The sequence below is a fragment of the Eptesicus fuscus genome, chromosome 2 (genome assembly GCF_027574615.1).
Source record: "Eptesicus fuscus isolate TK198812 chromosome 2, DD_ASM_mEF_20220401, whole genome shotgun sequence".
Taxonomy (NCBI): Eukaryota; Metazoa; Chordata; class Mammalia; order Chiroptera; family Vespertilionidae; genus Eptesicus; species Eptesicus fuscus.
Genome location: NC_072474.1, coordinates 33,910,366 through 33,937,696, shown reverse-complemented (window position 1 = coordinate 33,937,696; position 27,331 = coordinate 33,910,366). Strand labels below are relative to the sequence as shown.

At 42.5% G+C, this 27,331-nt stretch overlaps 1 protein-coding gene and 1 long non-coding RNA gene across 3 annotated transcripts in view; one reads left to right on the top strand and one right to left on the bottom strand.

The window, feature by feature from the left end:
- The window catches only part of LOC129151454 (uncharacterized), a 45,564-nt gene that overhangs the window by 11,080 nt on the left and 7,153 nt on the right, over positions 1–27,331 (top strand). The window contains exons 2-3 of the long non-coding RNA XR_008558130.1: positions 12,268–12,341; positions 14,655–14,709. This is a non-coding gene — a long non-coding RNA (uncharacterized LOC129151454). The remainder of the gene's footprint in view (positions 1–12,267; positions 12,342–14,654; positions 14,710–27,331) is intronic.
- Positions 5,082–27,331, bottom strand: part of CELF2 (CUGBP Elav-like family member 2) — a 307,488-nt gene continuing 285,238 nt past the window's right edge. For both annotated transcript variants that reach the window (XM_054726443.1, XM_054726447.1), the window contains 5 exons: positions 25,697–25,828; positions 18,673–18,852; positions 13,787–13,930; positions 10,438–10,609; positions 5,082–9,080 (listed from right to left, as the gene is read on the bottom strand). In XM_054726443.1, the coding sequence (XP_054582418.1) occupies positions 10,482–10,609; positions 13,787–13,930; positions 18,673–18,852; positions 25,697–25,828 (584 nt within the window). In that variant the 3' untranslated portion in view covers positions 5,082–9,080; positions 10,438–10,481. The remainder of the gene's footprint in view (positions 9,081–10,437; positions 10,610–13,786; positions 13,931–18,672; positions 18,853–25,696; positions 25,829–27,331) is intronic.

Here is a 27,331-nt window from a genome sequence, read left to right as displayed (position 1 = left end):
TCTGCTGGCCAGGTCACCCCTAACTGCCCTCTCCTGCAGGGTTGATCACCTCCAACTGCCCTTCCTTGCGGGCCTGATCCCTCTCAACTGCCCTCCCTTGCAAGCCTGGTCCCTCCCAACTGCCCTCCCTTGCAGGCCGAGTGCCTCCCAACTGCCCTCTCCTGCTGGCCATCTTGTGTCCACATGGGGGCAGGATCTTTGACCACATGGGGGCAGCTATATTGTGTGTTGCAGTGATGATCAATCTGTATATTACTCTCTTATTAGATAGGATAGAGGCCTGGTACAGGGGTGGGGGCCAGCTGGTTTGCCCTGAAGGGTGTCCCTGATCAGGATGGGGTTCCCTTGGGGCACGGGGCGGCCTGAGCGAGGGGCCTGTGGTGGTTTGCAGGTGGGCCACGCCCCCTGGGATGCAAGTGGAGACCCTGGTATCTGGAATTTATTTTCCTTCTACAACTGAAACTTTGTAGCCTAGAGCAGAGCCAAGCCTGGGGCTCCCTCTGAGGCCCAAATCCATTTGTGTTGGGGTTATAATTGAAACTTTGTTGCCTTAAGCGGGTGGGCCCGGCCAGGGTGTGCGGAAAGCTTTGCTACCCCTGTTGCTGGCGGCAACCCTGGCCTGCTCTCTCAAGCTCCATTCTGCCGCCATTTGTTTGAATTTGTTTACCTTCTATAATTGAAACTTTGTAGCTTGAGTGGAGGCTTAGGCCTGCAACGGCTGGCAGAAAGCTTGGCTTCCTCTGTTACCTAGGGAACCTTGCTCTCTGTGGCTGTAGCCATCTTGGTTTGGGTTAATTTGCATACTCGCTCTGATTGGATGGTGGGCGTGGCTTGTGGGCGTGGCTTCTGGGTGTGTTGGAGGTATGGTCAATTTGCATATTTGTCTATTAGATTAGATATTTAATATATAACAATGTATATTAATATATTTATTTTTTAATTTAAAAATGCTCTGGATGTAGGCAAGTAGAAGGTACCAGGCTGTTTTGCTGCCCTGTAGAGAAAGGTTAAAAGAAATGTATTTACCCCAAAGTGGCTCCCACCTGACAGGCCCTCAAGCTGTCCCTCTGAGCTGGGTCTGCAGACTGTGAGGGGAATATGTGGGTTTTCATTCTTTGTTCCCTGACCGAGGCTCCATGCTCTCCTACACATTATTGCCTTGGATGTGTGCTGTTTGAAAAAGAGGATGCTTTCTAGCTGTGTGACTGATGCTCAAGGCAAAGCTATGAAGAGAGTATTTCCTAGGGCACCTCCATGTGCAGCCAGCTCTTCAACACTGGAGCTCTACGCATGTAGACCAGCGGTTTTCAGAAAGTTAAACTTTTTTTTTAAACCTCTCCCCCAATCTCAAACTGCATGGCTCCAGCAATGCAGTCTTTCTAGACCTTTTGATTTTGCTACCCTTTGCTCTTTTTCTGATCACTCAGTTTCACTAGTCTTTGTTTTTGTTGACAAATTTGTAAGTAGGAAGTTTGGGGTGCGAAGAGGTAGAGACTGGAAGATTTTCTGTGGATTTTCATTAATCATATTCTCTCTGTTCCTCATTATCAGGGATAACTAAAATTTGTTTTGTAAAGGATTAGGATGCCTGTGCCATTTTCCAAGTAGAAGTTTAGGATTTTTTCTTAGAATCAAACATTAAGCAAGAAAAACAAATCTAATATAAAAACCCACAGCTAAATAAATCCAACATAAAATGCCATTCTGTGCCAACATATGGCCTGTAGGAAAAATTTCAAAAATATTCCTTCAAAGGGCCAAGCAGCAGGCTTCCCATTTAAGCTTTGCAACTGTTTTAGGATGTCTCTCTCATATCACTTTGAAATCTTATCCTTCTTATCCTGAATGATCAAACATCTCCTCTTTCTTTCCCTCGCCCTGCATCCTGAACAGACCCGCCATTGCTTCCCAGCAGGGGCTAGTTTTAGTGTCAGTCATTTTGGAAAAGCTTTGATGCAAACCAGCATTATTCTCGGATATGTCTTCCTTTTTCTTTCTTTGGAGCCTAAAGAGATAATAGTCTGAAAGGCAGTTGAGTTTTCTAGGTTAGGGCAGATTCTGGATGCTTTCAGAGGTCTCTGGGCAGGAAGGATTGCTCTGTTCTGCCACCCACAGTGCTGTGGGTAGAGACTTGCCATGGACACCTGGAAGGGGATGGTTTTCCAGATGCCTCTTGCTAAAGTGTACTCGGAAGAACTCCCCCCACTCCATTTTGATTCCAAAGTCAATTTATTGAATATTAAGTCATAAAGCCAGTGATATAATTTTAATGAAAAATATCGTGTATCACTCAAGACTTAAAAGGACAAAAATACCCCTTAGAAACACTGCTTTGAAAAATAATTACATTAACATTACACACAACAGAGTCCTTTCTGAAGCTTTATTTAAGAAATCGAGTACTATATAGTTCAATATATATAAGACACATCCAGTATTGTGTTCCTGATAGCAAGTGCATAGATTTTGTTAAGATATCATTTTCACTCGATATAAACGTTTTATGGTCATATGAAGATAATATTCCCAGTGATTTTGCCCAAGCATGAGAGGAGAAAACAGAACACAGCAAAAATAGTGAACTACAACAGAGATGAAAAACAGAAACAGCGCATTAGCAGAACAGTCGATTCCTGATAAGTGAATAAGCTGATTGTCTGGTCACAATGTTTTATTCACTTATCAGGAACGATTCACAGTACATTTATGTTCACTGTGTTTCCTAGCCTGCCAGCTAAGAGTCCCAGACCACGGACTGCTCACAACTGCTGTGGGCTGGGCAGACATGTGGCTTCCACCAGCAGAGTAAACGTCGACAGTTCTGTAATTTCCCAAGGTGGGCCGTGCATACACCTTGCTAACACTGCAGTGGTGTTTTACAGAATCAAATAAGTATGAATTTAAGCAGTAGTCATGAGTGCTTAAGGAAACTAGCATTTTTGCCCTTTTTGGAGAATTAGTTTTTGTTGTTTTTTCAGAACAACAAAAAACTGGCTTTGTCTTTCCCTTCTTTTACTTAGCATGAGTATTTTGCCTTGTGCTAAATGGTGTATATATATATATATATATATATATATATATATATATTATATATTACATATTTAAAAAATAAACTTGCTCACCCTCTTTACCTAGCTCCCTTTCTCCCCTCCTTCACACCCCCACCCCCCCTCCAAAAAAAAAGGAAAAAAAAAAAGAACCACCACACCCTTAGCCATCCTTGACCACTAATGTAAGCTGTGGGTTTTCAGAGGCAAACTGATGAAGGCCAGGATGCGGTTTACAATAGAAGTAGTGGCAGGAGGTCAGCTCCCACCTGTGCAGGTTTGGAGCTGCTGAAGTCACTGAGGGGTTGGCCTATGGAGGAGAGAGCCTTTTTCCTTCCACATTACCAGCCCCTCGGTTGTTGAGTCAACTAGAAAAGACAATCTAGGGCTCACAGGGCTGCCAAACCAGGTGAAAGGCCTGAGCACCTGCACGGAGAATCTGATTGGCAGCCAGAGGAAGGCTGCCTGGTGCTGGGGGCCAGAGTCAGACAGAGCTTGTGCATCTGAGAAGTTGGAGGGAGAGCTAAGACAGGGAGCACACATCAATGGAATCTTTTAAGAGCACTTGGAGAGCAATCAGATTCCTGAGCAATGAGAGATGGGCAGAAAAGGGAAGAGGGCCTGTGGCTTCAGTTAGAGGGCATACAAGGACTAGTCTGTTCTTTAGTTCTCTTTCTGATAACTGTGGTTGGGGTGATAGTGAGGGGACAAGGCTTTTTAAAAAACATTCCTTCATTCAGGAGGGAGTGTGCAGGTGCATAGGACATTCTTGGCTTTTGTTTGGAAACGGGCCATAGATTATGAAGACTGAAGCTTGAGGAACTTGACCTCCTCCCCCTCCCACCCCACCCACTGAGTAGAGCTTTCATTTGAGCACTGGGATATATTTCTTTCCTTATTAGTTTTAATGATTAAAGTTGCTCCTGGATTCAATTAACTCTTAAAAATACATAATTTAAATTACTTTTTTATCTCTCTCTCTCTCTCTCTCTCTCTCTCGGTTGACACAACACACAGACTTAACTATTTTCACATCTTCTATTCACCAAGTAAGTTTATTTTTTATGCCCTCGAGAGCGCAGCTCTTTTAAAAATGTGATTAGTTTCTAAGACGCGTATGGCTGTAATGTTATGCCTTTGGACCTGTGGGTAGGTAGAAGCTCTACTGCCTCTCTTCTGAAGTTTCTTAAGGTTATGCAACAAAGCAACAGCAGTTTGAAATGAATGTTAAAAACTGCATACACCCCGGACTGCGTGGCTCAGTGGTTGAGCGTCGACTATGAACTAGGACAGTGGTCGGCAAACTCATTAGTCAACAGAGCCAAATATCAACGGTACAACGATTGAAATTTCTTTTGAGAGCCAAATTTTTTAAACTTAAACTTCTTCTAACGCCACTTCTTCAAAATAGACTCACCCAGGCCGTGGTATTTTGTGGAAGAGCTACACTCAAGAGGCCAAAGAGCCGCATGTGGCTCGCGAGCCGCAGTTTGCTGACCACGGAACTAGGAGGTCACGGTTCGATTCCTGGTCAGGGCACATGCCTGGGTTGCAGGCTCAATCCCCAGTAGGGGGCGTGCAGGAGGCAGCCAATCAATGGTTCCCTGTCATCATTGTTTCTTTCTCTCTCTGCCTCTCCTTTCCTCTCCCTGAAAAAGAACAACAAAAAGAACTGCATACATACACCCATGATAGAGGGAGAGAGGTCAGAAGAGGATAGAAGAGGTGAAATTTCCCAGTGTGGTCAGAATACCATAAAAGGTCTTGGCAAATGTGTAGGCAGTTATGTAAGTGAATCACAGAAATAGTGTAAATCGTGGAAGCAGGGGTTAAACGGGCCATTGGACAAAAAATCAAAGGTGGCTGGTGTGCAGTTTCTCCTTCCCCCAAATCAGATATTCACTTAGGTGGAATCGACTGTATCTTTTTACACAACATAGAGAAAAAAACAGATACGTGAAACAGTGAGGTGTGTAGATGTATCACCAACATATAATGACTACCAACAATACAACACGCAGAGAGAGAAACAAGTATTAGGAAAATGGTTTAATATTGGAGACAGAAGCAAAAAACTGCATCACACAATAACATACGTTACAAAAATAAGTTTGTTTCAACTACACGGTTATGTTCACAATGAGGACAGAAGAATCAGAAAAAACTTTGATCTAAACAGCAAAAAGCAAACCCCTAAAGTTTTAACTAATACATTTATCCACTTAAAGTGACTGAGTACTTCTAAATCTAATTACCTTATTGTGTAACTGCACAATACAGAATAAAAAGTGAAACTTACCGCTGTATTTTAAGACAAAATTCTAATTCTAGATATAAGCAAAGGGAAAAAAGAAATCAAGCCAAAGTTTTTAATTCTCAAAATAAAACCAACTTTCTTTCTATCAACCAGAAATCAAACTTGAAATCAGTCATTGTCAGGGGCCCACTAGAGTAAGCCACAAAATTTTCCATTTTTTTAATCTCCAGTATAAAAAGTTCCACTGGTACAAAATGCATAATAAGTACAATCAATTGTAGAAATAGGAAAGCCTGCATTTTTTTTTTTTTTTTTGGCTCAAATTCCATCAAACAACAAAATCCAAATGCATCAATAAAACAAACAATACTCAATGGTCTTACAGTTTCCACTAGGTTGCATTAACTTTGGCTTTTCTCAGACAATATTTAAAAACTATTTTGTAATTCTAAACAAAATATTAATCTACAAACAATTCTCACAGCACAAAAAAACACAAATACATTTTTTGTATGACATTATTCAAAAAGGTAATGAAACTACAGGTTTTTTTTAAAATTTTATTTCTTCTTGTTAATTAGCACTTAAGATAATAATAAAAACAACAGTAAAATGAGTCCAGAGTAGCACAAGCCAAAGAACTAGAACCCCTATGGTGAAAGAAAGATGAACTTGTTCCGCCTTAAGGACTGCCATTTGATCACAATTGTCTAATTTCGTTTAAAAATGACTATTCTCTACACTTGATTTTTAAAAAAGCAGTTTCGCTGTGTGTTTTCCTTCTGGCACAGGCCCTTGCACCCTTGCAGCTTCTTCCTTTTGTTATTAAAAGATAAAGTGACTAAAATAACAACTTGTCTCTGAGGAGGGTTATCTTCTTAACAATGAAACATGCCAAAAATACCCCCAATAACCCAGGAAGAATAGACTTTCCCACTCCGTGTGTCTTGGTTGCCTGCAAAATAAGAAACACTCAACTTAAAGTGCCCACCCTGAGCCTCTTGTCAACTGCACTCAGTTCCTCTGGGGGAGGTGCAGGTGGGTGAAGGGAGAGGCGGGCAGGGGGAGGGCAGTTGGCTTCAGTGAAGAAATGGGAAAACACTGTTCTGAGATCTCTGTAGAGATTGGTAAATGAAGAGATTCAGAACGAATCTAAGAAGTTCAGATGGTGTTCTCTTGTGTTCCTATGCATGTATCTGCACACCACCATATATTATACGTGAGAGAGGCGTGCGTGATAACTCTTGTTTCAGCTGATTGCTGCAGGAAGTACAAAATAGCCCTCAAAGGATGAAGGAAGGCCCCAGCAGTAGTAAACACGTGTGAGGATAATACAAATCATGTCATTATAAGTGCACGTGCCGTAAGAAGAAAACTTTTTTTTTTTTTGCATCATTAGAGGCTAGTCCTTTCCATCCCCGGGCTATCACATCCACACACAGATTAAACCAAGTGGGGTGGTGAGTGGGCAAAGGAGGAAGGACAGGGAGCCAGCAGTTTCTGAACTCCATTAGAGACAAAGAAGCTTCCAGGGCCCGCTTTCAGGAAAGCAGGAGTTTGTATTGGGGCTGCTGGGAGGACACTGGGATTTGTCAGGACAGCAAGGAGATCTGTTTACGTGAAGTAAAAGTCAAAGTAATATGGCACTTTAAAAAGTGGCAGCAGGAACTGATGCTAGGTATCTGGGATAAAGAACTGAGTTTTACTTAAATAGTCAGTACATTCATTCAATTAAAAAATTAGACATGTATGAAGGGGAAAGGACTCTCAACTAACTCCAGACACCTTGCTTATTCAGAGGTATCCACAGAGTCAGAGAAATCCCCAGCACAATGGCTGATTAGAAATATTAATTAGGAATATTTAGGAAACAAAAGCAAAAATACCTCAAAAAACTACCCCATTACCATGTCATTTATCTGGAAGGTATATGAAAATATTCTTAACTGGAACGTACCACTACATCTGATCTCAATAGCATACAGAACTGAAGGTTTAGTTAGGTGCTGAATCTACCCACCATCCCTCTCAGGTTTACTTAATAAATTGTTTTTAAGCAGAAGGAATTCTAGCAGCACATAAGAATTCTTTTTTTTTTTTTAAATGACCAGAAATAATAAGAAGTAAAAAAAAAAAAAAAATGGTGAAGGGGAAAAAAGGAGAGTGGGTTAAAAATACATATATATTTTTCCTGCAGATTTGCCTTATGGAGTTTTTTTCTTTTGGATCTCAACCAAAGGATAAAAAAGTAGTCAAGACAAAAACAACTCAGAGAAGGTATATGAAGGGGAAAAAAATCCAAATTAGAATCACCCCCAAACAAACTAAATGACAGTATAAAAGTTATCAACATTCCAGATAGCTCTGGGTAGAAAGGGTTAAAAGTTCAAAACTTTCTCACCTTAGAGGTTTCCATATATTATGAAGAAAATACATTGTGAGGTTGCCATCACAGCATTGATGTGCAGAGTGGTTAAAAAAGTGAGACATGGGCACTTATACAATGTCTTACAAAAAACATCATAGAGAAATAACAAACATTAACAATTTCAGGCAACAAGACCACAGGATAGCAAGTTAACAAACTTTTTAACCTCTTTTTTTTCTGTTTTTTGTTTTTTAAATATTAGGGATTTATACAAAACACATAATAAAATACCCATGTTATCAAATTACTTCTCACAAGAAACACACTGAAGCTCTAGGAAGGAAGTACCTTTGGAATTTGGCACTATATATTTTCACTTTTTTTCTTTAAAAGAAAAAAAAAATCACATTTTGCTGAACACAAACACATCTAAATAGTCCACAATAATAAAAAAAATGACATCAATGCTTTACAAGCCAACACAAACTTATTCTGGAATAGTTTTTTTCCCCCCCCCTCACATGAATTTTTTTTTTTTTAAGCAAACAACTTTTTTTTGAAATTCTTTTTTAAGTAAATCAATTCTAAACTTGTCTTATCAACAAAGAACATTAAGACCATAAGACTCATGATGAAACCACAACTTAATTCACAGAAGCACCAACGCAACACAGTTTACAGTAACCTTTCTCCTGTACATTGAAACAGTATAAAATATAGGTAATTTCATGTGCATTAAACCATGGATTGTCTAACTGTGAGTCAGTTCAGCAAAAGGTGACACAAATAGGTAGCATTTGCCCCAAAACAGGGTAAATATTTTTCTTATACTAATCTACAAAAAGTGGTTCTATATATATATCTTAATGAGAAAGTGAGCCACCTAAAATGGCCTTATCAAAAAACTTTACACTGCCTGAAAAATGTAAAAACTATTACAGACCTCTAGAGACTTAAAATCAGACAGTTTTTTTTCTCAAACTGTTTTTGGAAGTAGTCTGTTAGAAACCAACATTCTGTGTCCCTGGACACATATTGCTATTGTTACCAGTGACCGGGAAGAATGCCAATCCCTGTATAATACTTTCAAGTCTGTTTTATGAAAAGAAAAAAAAAAATAAGAAAAACATTTTGCCACAGGTTTTTTCCTATAATTATTTTTTCTAATAATAAATTTCAGTCTTGCATGAATGCAGCAATGTTTTTCACATTGACTTCCCAGAATTCATAGCTAGATGAGGTCACATGCAAATTTCAAAGGTCAAACTAGATCAAAGGTCAGTAGGAGAACCAAATATGATGTGAGGTCAGAAAGACATCAGAAACAATGACGGGACGATGAAACTTTTTTTTTGAGACGCCACAGGGACATGCTAGGCAAACGGTGAACTAACAGGCATGAAGATGTCTAGGGAGAAAACAAGGGAGAGGAAAAAGTTACACAGAGTCTACGCAGCAGCAACAAAATCACTCTTAAGGGTGCAGGAGAAAAACTAATGCAAATCTTAGGTCATTAAGGAGTCTACTAGCCATCCACATAATTTGCATTTCTTACAATATTTATCACAGCACAATGGAACCCCAAGAGAATCCATCTGGAGAGGGAGAGGGGATGGATTCCGAGTGTTTTGGGGTGAGGGGCTGGCAAGGGATGGGGAGGATCCAGTTTCAACAAATGTAACATAAGGGGAAAGTCAGACAACTGAACTGTAAACTAGATAATGGAAGTTACAAACAAAATAATCAGACAGATACAAACAACAAGAGGATAAAGCATGAACTTTAGGCCTAGGGTTCAAACGTGAAAAAAAGCCCATTCCTAGAACGATTCCTTTAGAGACTACTTCAAAAGGATCTAACTAGCACAGAGAACTGCTCTTTAGGTACCCAATAAGTTAACAATAGGCAATAAATAACTTCCATTATTTCTGAGGCAGTAAAAATTTTGTACAAAAATAGAAATGCTTTTTTTACAAATAAAATTTACAGGCCTGTGGCTTTCTTTTTTATTTATGTATTATTTATGTATTATTTATTATTAAATTTATCTTTCAAGAAACATCAAGTATTTTCATTCATTGTTATTTTATTTTTAAACCCTGTAGCTTTAAGAAACAGATCTCTAAATCTTTTTTACATTAATCCTTTCTAAAACAAAAATAAAACAATAACAAAATAGACAACCAGTGTAATAACCTGACCAATAAAAGTCATATTTCTTTGAACCCTAAAATAAATTCCTACTTATTAAAACAAACCAAATGTAGTGGAAAGACGTTTGTATTGTTTTAAGTGCTTCTCCTGGCTTTTCTCTTGCTCTAGGCCACCACCTTGACCTCTAAACAGCTGGTGCCCTCCCAGGGATAACAGGACAGGAGGGGGTGAATTCTCCAGGCAGTGCTCTCAGGGCACCAGGGGGTCTCTGAGTTAGAATTGCACATCAGCCTTTTTTGCCTTTTAAATGATTGAGATGTGATTTATTTGTGTATGTATGTTTTCCTTCAAAAAAGCAAAAAAAGACAAAAAAAAAAAAAGACAAAAAAAGAGGAGATTCAAATTGCAAAACAAAGGAGAGTACAGTGGCACAACTGGAGGAGTTTACCCATAGAAATAAGGTAGCCCAGGTTTAAATATGGCGAACTGGGTTGGGGTGGGAGGGGGAGATGGAGGCCTTATTGTAAAAATAACCATCTCTCTCGGTAAAAGTTGGCAATGTGGTCCTCCTCTGCCTTTCCTGTGAGAACAGGCTGGCTCGTGGGACTTACCCTAAGAAAGCTAAAGTAAGAGCAGGGAGCCTCTGGGGTTAGGATCAGTAAGGTTTGCTGTCGTTTTTGGAGCGCTTCAGCTGGACCTTCAAGCGTTTCATGCCAATCTGAAAGCCATTCATAGCCTGGATAGCAGCTTGCGCAGACACTGGATTGTCGTAGCTAACAAAACCTGGAAAACAGAAGGGGAAGGAAGGCAGAAATCAAGATGGAGAGGCGGTGCCTGGAGAAGGGGGTCAGGGCCCCCTGGACAGTGTAACTGCAGTTGGTGAGTTTACATGGGCGAATCCCATGGTGAACAGGGCGTGTTTTAGGGGCAACATTGGAAATTGCCACTGAAAAGCCGTGAAAAAGCGAGCTGGATGGGTAATTGGGTTTGATGAGAAAACCCCTCTGCAGAAAGCTAATCTCCAACTCAGATGTTTGAGTAAATTTAGTCTCTTTGCTTACTGATTTCAGTCAAAACCACTTGTGTTTAAAGTCCCTTGGAATCCTTCTGCAAGAACCCCAGGAACGAGAGTAAGTGCTGCTCAGACAAGAGGTGGTAATACATATGCAGGCCTGGGGGGGCCCAGGGCTCACAGGACCCACCAGGTAGAGCCTAAAAGGCAGGATAATTAAGGGGAAAGGCTGCTAACAGGGTGTGCTGCCAGACACCACGGCCAGCTTTCGTTCTAGTTCATCCATGTCACAGAGCCTACACTTGTTTGGCTATAGGATGGGTTCAGTGCATTAACTCTAGAATAACTTATACTTGATTTTCAACATTGTGGAATTATTACTGAGAGGCACCTAGGCAACCAGGGGAAATGCTGGGCCTTTCTCCTTGTCTTAACTTTCATTTTCAAAGCTCCACTGAATTCAACAGAATGGAAATTGCTGCCCTTGTATTCCCAGGAGTCTTGGAGAATAAACAGTCTAAACAGCTCAGGGCTTAACAACCGTCCTAATAGAGTTCCCAGTATCCTCTGTTTCAACACTCACTGCCAAAAAAAAAAAAGAGGAAGGGCATGCTTTTGAAAAATTGATGATGCTCTGTAAAAATTAAGAAACAATTCTGATCATACAGTTTGTTCTAGCACCAGGGGGTGGGAGAGGGCAGGTGTGGTAGTGCCCCAAAGGTTTCTTTAGTTAATGCCCGTGCAAAAGTGTCGAGCCTGTATAGTCCCTACTTACTTTTGGTAGTGAAAGGAAGCTCTCATACTAATTGCATTTCGGTTCTGAACATCAGCTGTTCAGACGGTTCTACATTAAGCTTCTCCATATACCTACTATTAAAGTTTAAAGTTGAAGAGAAAATTCCTTCACAAACTAGAGGAGGAAGAAAAGGACATAAATATATCTTGAGCAGAGTTCTTAGCTGACAAACATGAGTAGGTTTCTCATAGGCAGGCTATATTGCAAAATGGTGGTTTAACACTTTTTGAAATAGAATTCCCAATAAATGTAATCTTGAATCTAAGACAATTGCTCAGACTTTCTCCTTGAGTTTTCATCCAGAAGTAGCAAGATGATTAAAGAATGGGAATGGGTCAAGGGTGAAATGGATAATAAAACCTGGCCAAGAGGTTAGAATGAAAAATAGGGTCCTACCTTATGACTAGCAAACCTGGTTCCTCAAGAAATTAAACTGACCCACTGAGAAACCTCAGTATGGGATGCCATGTCTTTTAATAAAAATTGAAAACACCGTCCATTATACCAATAGCTATAACTTGCATTATTATGAACACACTGATTAAGTAGCTTGTGGGCTGTGATATAAGCTCTTTTAAAAGCAGTATTTTCTCAAAATCAAACCACAAAGCTCAATCCCTTTCCAATCTCCAGATAAACCCAGGATACTGTTTGGCGAAGAGGAATCTAAAAGTCTGGCTCAAACCTGTGCAGGGAAGCTCCCAAAGGTAGGCTCATTCTGAAACTCACCCTTTGTAACAACTCACTTCCATTTCCCGGTCTCCTGAACCATTCCAGGGGTTCACACACTTGCGCGGCAGCAGTGGTGTAATGGGTTCAGGCTGACAGCCTTCCACTTGGGTAAAAACTGACTTAAGTGGTTGACATACTAATTCCCCTAACAACAGAAGCTTCAGACCTTTCTGGGCAGTAGCACAGAGATTAGAAAGATGTTATGATAATGGGGATTTAGAAGCCAAAGCATTCTGGTTGCCCATTATTAGTTAGCCAGATACTAAGTTTGAGTTTTGGCTGTCTGAGAACCCCCGACCTTTGAGTTTTTCTTTATACCATACCATTTTCTTTGTATTTCCTCTGGCCCATAGGTATTCTACTTTATTTTATGTTCCTGTTAATACCTACTACCAACATGAATTAGTCAGTTGGAGGGGTGACTCAAGCTAATGTTCTTTCTCAAACTGGGCCAGAACTTCTCACGTGAGTAATGTAGACTTTGAACATTCTGGCCTCTAACTACTCTGGGGACTACGAGGATTTGAAAAAAAGAAAACAAGCAATAATGTAATGAGTGCTCTCCTCCTGGTGTAAAACATGAGTGCCTTACTCTCTCGGGGCAAAAACCGCCTGGGGAGGCAAAGTGGGCTGCCTGAGGAAGGAGGGCATGACAGCCAGCCTCCGAGGAGCCGAGTCTCCCCTTGTCCTCAGTGCCCGCACCTGCATGCTCTGCATCCACCCAGGCAGAGTCTGCAGATCCCGGCATCCTGACTTCGGGCTCCAGAACCCCAGCACAACACGGTGCTTTCTGTGACCACGAGCTACGTTAGCCAGCCACCCCTGTGCTGCTGGAGCCGCACGTGGCGGGCGGCTGGAGCACTCGCCTCCTGGGACGAGGTGTGTACTTGTGTGCAGTGTGCTGAGATGCAGAACAGTAGGCCCCAGGACAGTGTCACCTGCATCCGCAGTGGCTCAGTTACATTGCACCTGGCAGGGTAAGGAACTAGTAGTAAAGTGGCCATGGTGCCATTCTGTACCAGGACAGCCTAAACTGCAAGTCATTGACGTATTCCCACTGGGCAGAGTTTGTGGTTCAGTCTATGAGGTTTAAAGAAACTGCTGTTGCTCTACAATGACCAACTAGTAGACATATGTAGCAAGATACATCCATAGTATAGTATACAACATTACCTAAGGTATGGACGTTTGGTTTAATTTACTAGATCCTTCCTTTTTCTATAGCCCTTTCCTCCTCCTCCTCCTCTCTCTCTCTAATGAACCAACTTTTCCAACTTGCTTACATGGATCCAGAGACCCAGAAAACACCACCACAAGGCCCTATCCTGACTTCTACAATATTTGCCATTTACACCTTCCTTCCCATGACTCCTCACTTGGGGGTGTGCTGTAATAGTCTAGCTTGGCTTCTTTTGCATACCAAAGCACTTGCTCAGATTGGTCTGTTTGTCAATGAAGACTTTAGCAGAGATAACATTTCCAAAAGGCATGAACATCTGCAGAATGTCCTGGTCTCCAAACTCCTGTGGAAGGTGGTAAATAAAGAGGTTTGCACCCTCTGGACCTAAAGAGGAAACAAAAATCAGAGTAAGGTATTCTTCGCTTCTTAGTTCCCACAGCCTCCTCTTGGGGGTGCCTTAATAACAGGCAGGCTAAGCATTCGCTTTCCCTCGAACTGAAAGAGGACGGAATGGATGGGTCAAATAGCATGTGCTGATGTGTCTTTTAGGAAAGCAGACATCCTCCAGGTTTTCATCATTTCCTCAGAAATGCTGGTTACGAATAGCTTCTTTTTCACTGATAATCTTCTGTGGGTCACATTTGCTTACTGCACATGAGCAATATTTCAATCCCTTCACAGGGTGAAGGTGGCAGACATGGATAGAGTGGGGGAGGAGAACGCAGGCACGGGTTTTGCCTGGGTGGCCGTGTTTGGCTTTATGTATAGTGTGTCTCTCAGGGGAGAGAGTGTCCTGTGCATTCTAAGCAAATTGCAGCAATTGAGAATAATGGATATAGCAGTAATGCTGCTTGGATTTCTCAATCATTTACCTAATTATCCATCCAGTTTTGATTTGCCAAATCTCTTAACACACAGTCTAATAATCATCTTTATTAGAAATGACTGGCAATGAGTCAAGGCAGGGAAAAATAGGTAGCTAGAGTTTCACAACTGTGATAGGAATTATACCACTGGGAATTAGCCTTGGAAATGAATGCATGAATTGCAGCAGTGAGTCAAAGACTAAGCTAAGCCAGGCCCTTCACTCTCAACTATCACTTCCTAGAAATACAAGAAACAAGGACAGCGTGAGGAAGATGTGAGCTGTACTGGCTGGAGAGGTAAGCTCTCCTAAGTTCTTTCCATTTCATTCTCCCACTTCTCTAGCTGCCTACACAAAAACTATCTGAAGGTTAAAAGCAAAAAAGGAGAAAGGAGAGAATCCAAATGACCCGATGGGAGGTGATTATCTTCTAATATATAACAGGCAAGAATGCTTTCCAGCTCAAAGGGTGCTGGGGCTAGTTGCACATTATTTCCCAGAGGGTCTGGAAGGCCCCAAGTGGGATGTTTCTCGTCATGGTGTCTGGGAGGGAAGGGAGTTCATAAAATTGGTGAAGTAACCTCTGCAGTTGGTTCATGGAACCTTAACTGGCATTCCCAGGAGAGGACCCAGGACTGCTGGCCCCACTGAGAAGCCCAGGGGATAAGCTGCAGTGGGGGAAGGGAGTCCATGGGAATGAGTCCAAGAAATATAAGTGGGGTAAAAGAACTTTGTACAAATAAAAGGAATGAATATCTTTGCAAAGAAAAGTTAAACCAGTTTCTTCCTACAAAAAAATTCATAAAGAAGGTGTTCTAACAAATGGGATTTTCATTGGAAAACTTCTTGAAGCAAATTTCTGAAGCTGGACACGAGAACTTCTTCCTTCCTTAAGTGTCAGTGTGACCAGTTTACCTTGCTACATCACTCACATTTCCAGGGACATATCCCATCAAGTGCAAAGGAGGCAGTCTGGGTTTAAAGGGACACAGTTGCAGGCTTTGATCCCCAAATGTTTCCTGGGTTAAGAAAACTCCTAAAAATGCAAACTGTGAATAGATATAAAACCAAAACACTGGAAAAGGATGTTCTGAATGTACTATGCCACAACCATCCTTTGCAGTGTACAGATGGGCAAATCTGGATGTTCCTTTCAAATAAAAGACCCAAACTCACAAATGAGGATTAATGGTACCTAAACTGAATTGTGAGGTCATCTCACCTCCTGAAGCTTGGGGAGAAAAGTGCAAATTTACTGTCTATGCCTGGACAATCCTGGCATGCAAGACTGTACTACAGTCTGAATGTGTCCCTTCCTGCCAGATAGGGGCCCAAGAAAAAAATGAAGACAGGTCAACCCAAGGAGGCTTGTCCTCTTAGACATCACTTTCTCAAAAGTGCCACCATAGACACCCCCCCCCCCATTTTTCCCCACCATGATTAACACTAAAATGGAAAAAAAAAAAAGGTGACAAAAAGGAAAACCTCTCTTGTGTGCAAGAAAGGTGGCTACTGCCATAGATGCCAATGGTAAATAACAAAAGATTTTTTTTGAGTGTTTCACCACTTCTTCACTTCTCCCTTAGTAAAAGCCAGCTGACAAATCCCACATTCCTCAGATTTCTCCTAGAACTCATTATTTTAACTTGTTAGCGATCTCTGTGTTATACTGTTGCTCTCAGGTGGTTGTTATTCATGTTTGTGGTTCTCACAGGGCACTTACATAAAGCACTGGGGGTTTCTATCAGACCACGGGCTTCCTGTGGGGTGTCAGAAGCTCTTTTCATTTGTGTGTGTGTGTGTGTGATTTGCCTCCTGCAAGCTTGGGAAGGTGTGAAAGAAGCCAGAGGGTATTTAGGCGGGAAAGGTGGTCAGCTTTGCTGGATTTAGATCAAGAGGGATGCCATAACCCTTCAGAAGATTCTAAACCATATGCTGTACATATGCTGTACATGTGTTCCTGTGGGCTAACATGCACCAGGGCACACACGACTAAACATCAAGCTGACTTTCAACTCTCCCGGAAAAAGGACAGAACCATGCAGTAGCAAATCTAAAACTCTATGTAATGAGATTTTTTTACTTCCCATTATAACTCGCCTTTTGTATTATATTTTAAACTAATATTAAGATGGTTTATATTTCTTGAGCTTACGTTAGCTAGGAGAGAAGAGGGAAGGATGATCAGAAGGTATGAAAAGATGAGACGTGATTAAAAATAACTGTACAGAAAACACCATCAACAAAAAAGTAGAAAACCCTACACCATGCCACTGGTAGCCTAAATACCTACACATATGTAATCTGCATTTGGCAATCATCATTTTGAACTATTTTACATTAATCCCAGAGGGTTTGTTACTGTACAAGCAATCCTGACAACTCAAGGTAGGGACTAAATTTAGGGCAGGGCTGGGGTAAAGCAGCGGAGGAGATGTTATTTCAGGGCCCAGACTTTATCCTTAACCCACGAAGTTTTGAGTCTTCTGGTGACATTTTCCCAGCAACGTAGGCTCTACAGTTTACTGAGAGACGCTGCTGGGTAATGGAGGGGTAACTGCAACGCCAGTGGGGGGACTGGCTTTCGCGGTCTCTTCTGGAAAAGTCATTACCTTACAGGACCTCCTGCTGCCCTTATTTGTCACCATTGTAGTCAGAATCCAGACAAAGGGACCTCAAAACGAGTTTTTCTCTGTGAAGTTGTGTATTTATGACATAGCATCTCCACACACCTGGGGAAATAGTTGTCTGAACAGCTGTGTGTGTGTTAAAAAATCTACAATAGCCACAACTAGGAGTAAAGAGAAAGTTGAAATAATGAAAAGTAACTTAGATTTTCACAAATCTTTTATTTTAAACCATCTGTTATTTTTAATAAACAGAACCCCCCACTTTTTTTTTTTTTACATATGAGTATCTTTAAAGCTGTGTCCCCTTTAAAATTCACAACTTTGTAAAGTAAAACTATTCTATTTCTTTATAATAGAATGCCATGTTTAAAGTTGAAGTAATTAGACAAAACCAGTTTGGAATTATGGGGAGAGGGTAAAGGGAAGGGAAAGAAACTTTAAAAACTTCAACAGTATTTTCCTATTCTAGCTTCTTATTCTATACTAGAGGCCTGGTACACAAAATTCGTGCACTAGAGGAGGGGTCCCTCAGCCTGGCCTGCGTACTCTCTCAGTCTGGGACCCCTCACTCCTTACCGCCTGCCTGCTCGTTGCTCCTTACTGCTTGGCTCGCTGCTCTTTAGCGCTGCTGCAGAGGCGGGAGAGACTCCCACCACAGCTGCTGCACTCGCCAGCTGTGAGCCCGGTTTCTGACTGAGCAGAGGTTCCCCTGTGGGAGTGCACTGACCACCAGGGGGAAGCTCCTGTGTTGAGCGTCTGCCCCCTGGTGGTCAGTGCGCATCATTGTGACCAGTCATTCTGGTCATTCTGCCGTTTGGTTGATTTGCATATTAGGGTTTTATTATATAGGATTCTTAACAAGTCAGAAAGTGAATAAATGCAATGTTGAAGATTCTGCTTTTAAAGCAACTTCAATTAAGGAAGAAGAAACCAAAAGGAAGGAAGAAAAAGAGACAAGCTCTTACTATTTTTCAACTAGCTCATTAACTATTTTATAATTAGCCTTAATTTATTCTGAACTTTAACTTCCAGGTATTCATTTTGCTTTATTGGCAGGGAAGCAAGGTAATCAATCACTTATTTGCTTTCCCAGAAGATCCCCAATTAAAGACAGAGTCAATCCCATAGTGGATTTATCATTAACCTGGAAACCACCACCTACTAAGAGCATGTGTGGCTGAGAACCTGTGGGACTGGCTGGACAGTACTCCACCCACAGGACTGGAACGCTTCATCCCGCCCACTGAGGAAGAGTTTCGTGTAAGGGGGGAAGTAAGGCTGATTTGGGAGAGGGGGTTCCTGGCAATTTCTGATGGCAGCAACTACTAAGTAATTGTGTATAAACACACAGTGGGTGAGAAATCCATCTTAAGAAGTAGATGAGAAGTTAAATCAAAAGATAAAAGAAATATAAGACTGAACATGAGGAAGATCAAAACAAATGGTTTAGGCTTGTCAGGTTTCTTGAAAAAAACAACACCACAATTGCTTAAAATAAAAACAAAATAAAACAATTGCTTTCTCTATGATACTGGCTCAGTCTAGAGTCTTTGAAAACATGCTGTGAAGATGAATGCTGCCCACTGGGCTGGCCACACCAGGCCATGCCCTGGGCCGAGGGCGGCACGTACCTTCCTTCTGGCTGCCCGCTGCGCTCTGCTGCTGCAGCAAGCTCTGGCTGTACAGAGTGGGCAGTGCCGCGGCTGCGTACTGCTGAATCCCTGAGTAGGCCTGGGTGAGGGCGTCCATGGTGCCCGCTGTGCCATTCGTCAAGCCCGTGGCGCCAAGTCCTCCATTCAGAGCCGCCATACCTGAGAGCATTTGAGCAACTTTACAAAAAACCCAACAATAGAGAAGAGAAATAGCACTTTTCATTAGTGCTTTCCAAAGGAAGTTAGAGAATCATTTGACACAAGTACAACAGCAAGTGCATGCAGCTAGCACACCAACGAAACCAACATGAAATTAAAATGAAACTATGAAGTCATAGCTCACAATAACGGTAAAAACACAAACCAACAACAACAGGAAACGAAAACCCCCCCTGAGCAATGATGCCCCTCTCTCCCTAGGCCGGTGATCAATGTTCCCTGAGGTGCTACAGTGACACAGCACATCTTAATTCCGTGCAGGGTGCTACTGGCAAGTAGTGGGGTTATCTTTTTGAAATAAAACCTCTGCTTCTGAGAGCTTAGAAGCAGGTAAAAAACATTCCTGGCAGAGACATGAAACACCTGTACACTTAAATCCATTTACTGTGCCCTTTGAGGACCAGGAGGTTGAGGAGGAAAGGAAGAAATACAACTTTTCCCCTGTAAGCTGCCTGGTGAGGAAGTGGCACAGAAGACAAGCTCGGTACTCAGTGAACCAGTGGGTTGGCAGTTCCGTGAACTGACTTTCCTGAGCAGCAGGAGAGAGTGGTCAGGAGTAGGAGCATAGGAATAGCCTGGCTGATGAAGAATTAAGGCACAGGAAAGAGTGTGGACCCTCCTCTAACTGCAGAAACTGAAGTTGCTTATTCCAGTATGAGAGGCGAGACATGGAACGGGGCTGTTTTTTAGCAGCACATAGACAGACAGACATATGCACACACGAATATGAGTCAGTGCCCATGTAACTGGGGCTTCTGCCAAGGAAAAGAGCTTCTGTGTCACGTTTTTCAGTCAACTGAAGTGGCACCGTGTCCGCAGGCTGGGTCTTGGCTAGCCACTGATGGGAACTGGAGGCTGGCCAGCACACTTTTTCATTTTTTCTCCTTGTATCCTGGCTGCTCTTTTGCTCTATTATGGTTGCTGACTGTGCCATATTTTCCCTGAATACTGAGTCAAAACAAGCAAGACTTTATAGAGTGTTAACTTTCATATGAACTCAGGAAATGGAAGAGGTGACATCATAATTGCCTCTCGTTTCTTTTATGATTAATACTTTTTTTTTTTTTAAGGATCTGTTTCTGGGAAGAACTCACTGAAAACAATGAAAACCTTAAAGGAATTAGGGCTATTGATTAAGGCTATGAAACAGCAAAGATGACTGTGAAAAAAGTTGGTAAGAAGTCCAGTGAGAACGGAGAACTAAGATGAGGATGCTTAGGAATTATATAGGGAGATCCAAGGCCAGCATCACCTCGACACTCCCGTCAGAGGTTTTTCCTGCCACTCCCGGAAAGCAGAGATGGGGAATGTTCTTCTTACTCCACACAAGTTGGTTATTTTTTCAACTTCATCTCTTCAGTGAAAGAACTACATGCAAGATATGAATCAGACCATCGCTTTACAGCAGAGGAATCTCACAGTGTCTCTGGTCTGGTATTCTTTCTAAAGGCTTGAGGAGACAGAACTGGGCCCTGGGTGATGTCACCAAGTATAGACAGGACTGGGGTGGGTGGAGTGGCCAGGAGAGCCCGAAAGAAATGAGAATGGAACAAGCCTTCTGAAAAGGAAATCAAGCAGATCTGGAATGTAAACAAAGCTAAAAAGGTGTGGCCAGCAGAGGTCCTGCTCACTCTGCTTTAAATTTCTTCTTATGAAGGAGTTTATTCTCTTTTTTTTCTTTTTTGGTCATGCAAGTTAGTGCTAAGAGCTTGGAAATAGTTTGTCCTCTTAATTAAACAGTCCCTCAGACAACAACTAATCACATGTACCTCACTGCCTCTTGTCTTCTCTATCCGTTATTCCTATGGCTGCTCAAGGGCTGGGGAGTAATTTCTCGTTTCCTCTTTGGTCTTATTTCATCCTCACCTGCCAATATTTGTGTGAATGCAAAGAAACATCAGTGTTGCTTTTCTGAGAGGTGAGAGGAAGCTGTAAAATAATTCGAGCAGAGCCGCACACAGCTGGTAAGCACTGCTGGTTCCGTTTTTGTCAGGCTGCAAATCGGTGGTAGAGATACAGATGGGTATGTCATGGGCTAAGCCCTCCAGGAAGTCAAGCTCCTGTGTGGGTGGGAAGAAATTCTAGGAGGAGGGAACAGCCACTTGCCACTCCACTTACACCCAAGGTGTACGGTTCTAGGTGAGCATCGGCCCACAGAGCTGGGTGGAACACAGCGGCCTGACAGATAGCGGCTGCAGACAGAAGCTCCACTACAAAGAATGTCTCCGAGTTCCCCTGACATCCATGGGATGGTGGACAGCACTACACGTCCATGGTGCCTTGCCTGCTCAGGGACCCAGGGCTCTCAGGCCTCCCATGTATCACCGTGTAGGAGTGCCTTCCCATGCGTGATTTGTAGTCTTTGCGACACGGCTTCTAGACACACAGGTGGGATTTAATTGACAGTCACTGGTGCCCCTGCCTCCTTCCTGTCTGGGACATGCCCTTGTTGCTGTCCAGGTCAGGTGAATTATCTTCTACCTCTTTCCTCCTTTTGCCATTTCCCCCTTCTGAAACACAGAAGCGGCATGCACTCCATGCTCCTGAAAGACTGACTGGGCAGTGTTTCAGGACTAGAGTCCTTGTGTGGCTTGTAGCTCCAGCCAGTGACCTTTCAGCCACCTCCTCTCACTCTGCCTGCCCACACTCCACAGTGGTTGGCTGTGTTTCTGGACTTGACCTCAGGGCAAATTTGCTTTCTGAAGGTTTCTGCTTACTTCAGCCGATTCCATGTGTTTGGGAGACAGGGAGGGCTGGCCTCACCTGCTCGGGGTGGGGAGGGAGGTAGCAGAAGAGGCACAAGTAAAAGGGGTGTTGATGCCAAAGAGAGGACTAGTCAGGGCCTCTCCAGCTTCCCTCCATGGTATAACCATCCTTTTGAACAAAAAATAGGGATAAAAATTCTAACAAATACAAATGCATTGAGAATATTTAAAATGAAAACTGGGAAATTCTGTTGTATTTGCCAAAACCCAAGGCAGAGTAGGTAATTGATTACCTAGTAGAATTTGAAGGACCATCAAAGGAAGATTTCAACTCTCAGAGTTGTTCCTATGAGTTATCTAATGTTATTCTATATTAAATAGTCATATCAAAGATAACACTGGTAATTCAGCTGCTGGGATCTGATTACATCTAAAAACTTGGACAGCAGAAATAGGTTGGAAGAAGGTTAAGTTGAATAAAATGCTTTTACCCGTGAAGAATAGGGCTTTTCTTTGAAAAGGCCAAATGGATCAGTCATTTCATCCCATTTAATCTGGTTCCCATGAAAGGCACTTGGATGCGAAGGCTGGGACAGAATGACAGGTGTGGCAAGCTCCACCAAGGAAAGGCTTTGCAAATGGTCTGTCAATAAAGTTAGTGTGTATCTTGACTACTAAGTACTTTAAACTTAATTGCTCTCCAAGGTTCTCACCTGATGGAGAACTAAGGAATGGTGAGATGACTGAGAAAATCTGTGAAAATGAGAGAGGGCCCACCATAAATAGGAGCATGAACATTTTTTGTGGCCGCTATGAAGGTGGCTCTGAAATGGAGGATCAGAGGCAGAGCACCATAAGCGAACCATGGTTATTTTCAAGCCACTCTGAAAAGTTTTATACCAAACAAACATAGAGCAAAAGTGAGGGATGTATTAACATAGACCTGAGGTCTGTTTACTGAGGTAAGCCTCCTTGGTGTAGCTGAAGCGTAGCCTTGTAAGCTGCGAGCTGGTAATGAGAACTTAAGTATAAAGTATCTAGAACCAGGGTAGATGACTGTGAATATGCACAGTTAGTGGCACTCATATGTATGCTTGTGTTAATATGGTCACAAGTGTGTGTGAGGTTGTATGTGCTTAGGTATGTACCTAACTACATATATCTTTGTATATTCCAATGATACAGATTAAAAGTCATTTCACAATGCAAATAAAAGGTGACAAGCCACAATAATAAAAAAAATAATAATAATAATAATAATAATATGCTCAAAGCATCTTCTCTTTCCTCTCCTTTAAAAAATATTTTCATAAACACTATTCACTAGGCATTTGTGGCTGGTTATATCAGACCATCATAATTTTAAGCACTATATGGATAAGCCATTTGGAAGGCTTAATGCTATTTAAAAAAAGGAAACATACATTTTAAAATACAAAACCAGATACAGATTCTTGGGTGGACATATGTGCAAAAAGATTTTCATCTTATTTTAAATATGAACATACAAAACATGCTTGGAGAATCCTCAAATAATACACAAGTGAGCCCAGTTAGTGAATCACCCACACTCCTCACTTCTGATCTGGACAATTTCGGCTCGTAGCTTTACTGTACTGTACTATTTTCCCACCCTTCCATTCATGAATGCATAAAGGAAGGAAGAAGAGATCAAACTCAGTTCAATTTAGATTTTACTTAAGGTGGAGGTGAAAGGCCTCTGGCAGGGAAGAGGGTAAAATTTACACTACGATGAGTTTGGGAACTAACTGTGGATTCCATCTACCTTCTTCTTGGCTCCTTTGTCCATGGAAGAGAGTTGGCTCTTTGATAGGGAAGCTGAGGCCAACTATTTTAGAAGCTGCCTCTGTCCAGGTAGCTGTTTCTTGACTACCTGCTTTGAGAATTATTCGGTAGGACAGGTGGCATCATACTATCTGTTGAGGGAGAATGGTCTGAAAGGGGACACTCTGCGTATATTAGAAGATTTTCTCTTTGTATTTGAGACAAGAAGTAAACACTAGCTCCCAGCCATTGTTGGGATTGTTCAATAGTCCTGCACTAGTAACATTCCCCAAATCAGAAAGAACGTATTTTTGTTTTATCATGATTTTTGGTTTAATTCAACATTCTCCTTTCTGGTTCATCCTTTCTGGTAGGGAAACTAGACACATTCTTCATTTCCCATGAATTACACACACTGATGTTAACCCAATGGCAAATAATTAAAAACACAACTGAAGCCTGTTGTCCTTGCCAGAAGCAAAATTTGTACAACACAGATCCCACACAAGACCTAGTCATAGATTCTCTGCCATTCGACAGGGTCCCTCTCTAGCCCCTGATAACGATGGGGAATCCCAGCAGGTACAACACAACAGGATGGAGAGAGGCAGACGCACGGATGGGAGGACGACACAGTATCATGAGCACGTGCTGAGGAGGACAGCCACTCCCACTGGCCTGTTACTTTGCAGACCAAGGACAGGCAGGCGATCAAATCAAAGTCCTTGTTTTAGGGGAACTAGGTCCTGGGGCAAGAGAAGCAGCATGAAGGGCTGTGTGCAAACACACACCTGCAACCGAGGGCAAGGACAAGTGGGCTGGAGCGTCTGCAGAACAAGGTCAGAAACAGGAGTCAAGGCAATGAGGGCTCCTGACGGGGCGCCGGAGGCAGCTTTACCGGAATAAAACGTGCTGCCGCACGGCTACCACTTTCTACACTATTTGCTCATCGAGAGCCATCATATCTGGAAGGAAACAGGTTTCTCATTTCTTCTATTTTTGGCCTCTGGTCAGATAAAACTCAGTTCATGTTTGTTTGTCTTTCCCAGAGCATCTGAGTAAAATGATTTAATAAAACCTGAGTATTTCCTACCTCTAAATATATGATTAATTTTCTTATCAGGATTATAACAGCCTTCATTTGGATGAGTTCTGGGTTCCGCCAAATAAATTGCAGGGTATTCTTTTTGAGCTTTGAAAGTACAGACATACTGGGATTTTTATTTTTTGCCTTTTTAACAAAATTGTACTGCCCGATCACCCTTTAAAAACAGTTCACTTATTGAATCATGGCTTAAAACAGGGCAACTTTCTGCTTGGGCTGTATGGTGGGTAACTAGACCCCCAAATCAGGATCTTTGGGCTGTCACGGAACTGCTGGGCGTGACTGCTCTCAGGCACCCAGGGGGGACCAGACTGAGGGAAAGACAAACAAGGTGCCCCTCTGTGGGCTCAGGGCTGTTCCCCAGTGCAGGAGCCAACGCCAAGCATGAGCCTGCAATGTGCTCATCTGCTGGCTGGGTACTGTGCTCCCAGGTCCAAAGTGCCAGAGTGGATAAGCTACATAGCAGAGACTAGAGTTCTTGGGTGAGTCTATGTTTCAGAACTGTGATTCTGTAAGAGTCTGCCTCAGCCTGTGGGGGAAGAACAGCAGCCCTTCAGAGCTGCACTGCTCAGTAACCCAGCCCGTGAGGCTTAATAGAGACTCCAGACCACGTTCGTATGCAGCGGCTCCTCTCTGCTCAGCTGGACTTCCTTCGTTCCAAGGCCCTGCTTCCCCTCTATATAACTGGCACGAATCTTTGGGTTTTAGAGCTGGAGGGCACCTTTACGGTCACCTGATCCAGAACTTTCAATTGTCAAATGGGAAAATGAAGCTCAGAGCAGGGCAGTGATTTGCCTAAGATCCTGCAAGTAATTGCGACCAGATTCGGAGCGGGACCTGTGCGTCCTGATTTCTGGTCCATCAATTTTTCTATTATTAGCACACTGCCTCTCCGAAGAACAGAACAAATCCCAAACCCAACCAAACCCTCGAAACCTACAAATGTCTGCCAACCCCAGAAACGTATGGATGGATATGCACACACTGCATATTAGAGGAGACTGGGGTGGTGAGGGGTTGGGTGTTTTGAGGCAAAATGAACCTAGACAGCGTCTGCCTATCAAAGCATGCGCTCCTCCATCCCAAGTATTAGTTCTCCCTGTTATGTATCCTTTTTAGGTCACTCTGGCTGACCGTTTTCTGTGGAGAATTTGGGGGAAGGCTGTCCACCAGAGCAGCAAATACTCACTGTTTATGGTACCTGCGAGTGCATTAATATTATTCAGTCCAACTGTGGCTCCCGCCAGTCCTTGCAGAGTCCCGAGAGAGGTCAAAGAGTTCATGGCCGCACCAGCAGTGGAGTTGGGAGTTGAAGCAGCCACTGAAAAGCAAGAGGAGGATGGGAAAATGGGGAGAGAAAGCACAAGATGAGTGAGAGCCAACTGGCCCAGTAAGTCAGCTGTCAGCACAGCAGGGGAAGCCAGGGAGTCGTGCTAGTGTATTGGGTGGGAAAGACACGGGATTGTACTTGTGGCACTTTTGACCATTCGATTTGGTGATTAATAAAAAACGATCATAGCTCTACTAGTATTTGGCCAGTGCAGTGAACACCCTCATTTCTGGTTGAGGAAAATTCGAGAAGAGGGGGCCTGAGAGATGGGTAGTCCCCTTGTGTCCTGATTTCCAGTCCATCAATTTTTAAAGGCCCCAGTCCTCTAAGCCGCCCCCTCCAGGTTAACACATTAAGGAGTGGAGGAGTAAAATGGTAATGCTTGGCTTCCTTATTGTTTCTGCTGCAGAGCTGGCACTTTCTCAATGAAGTTTTGAAAAAAAAAAAAAAATCACATCTTCCCGAGTATGACAGGAGACTCCAGGACCCTGGTGGCAGTGGTAATAGTCAGGGTGGAGTATAGGAGAGAAAACCATTTTGCTCCAGACTCTCCTTCCCCTGTCTCCCACATCCCCCCACACCTCTTTTTATTTTTATTTACTTATTTTTAAAATTGATTTTAGAGAGAAGAGGGGGGAGGGAAAGAAGGGAGAAGAAAGAGGGGAGAAAGAGAGAGAAAGAGCCATAGATTTGTTGTTCTACTTATTTATGTATTCACTGGTTGATTCTTGTATGTGCCCTGACCAGAGATTGAACCCACAACCTTGGTATATTGGGATGATGATCTAACCAACTGAGCTACCCGGCCAGGCACCCCCCACCCCCATCTCTTTTAAGTGATAGCTTTATTGGGATATAATTCACATATCATACAATTTACCCCTTTAAAGTATACAGTTCAGTGTTTTTTAGTATATTTACAGAGTGAACAACCAGCACCACTATCTAATTTTAGAACATTTAAAAAATTGATTTTTACAGAGAAAGGAGAGGAGAAGGAGAGAGAGAGAGAAACATCAATGAGAGGGGAAACATCAACTGGCTGCCTCCTGCACGCCTGCAACCTGGGCTGGGCATGTGACTTGACCAGGAATTGAACTAGCAACCTCTTAGTGCGTGGTCCACGCTCAACCATTGAGCACATTGGCTGGGCTAGAACATTTTTATTACTCTCAAAAGAAAATCATACCCTTCTAACACTGGAAACCACTGATCTATTTTCTCTATGGATTTGCCTATTAACATTTCATATAAATGGAATCTTAAAATATGTGATCTTTTGTGACTGTCTATTTTCACTTATCACAATGTTTCCAAGGTTCATCCATGTTGTAGCCTGGGTCAATGCTTTCTCCCTTTTTATTGCTAAACTAGAGGCCTGGTGCACGAAATTCGTGCACGGGGGGGGGGGGTAAGGGGGGAGGGTGGTGTCCCTCAGCCTGGCCTGCACCCTCTCCAATCTGGGACCCCTCAAAGGATGTCCTACTGCCGGTT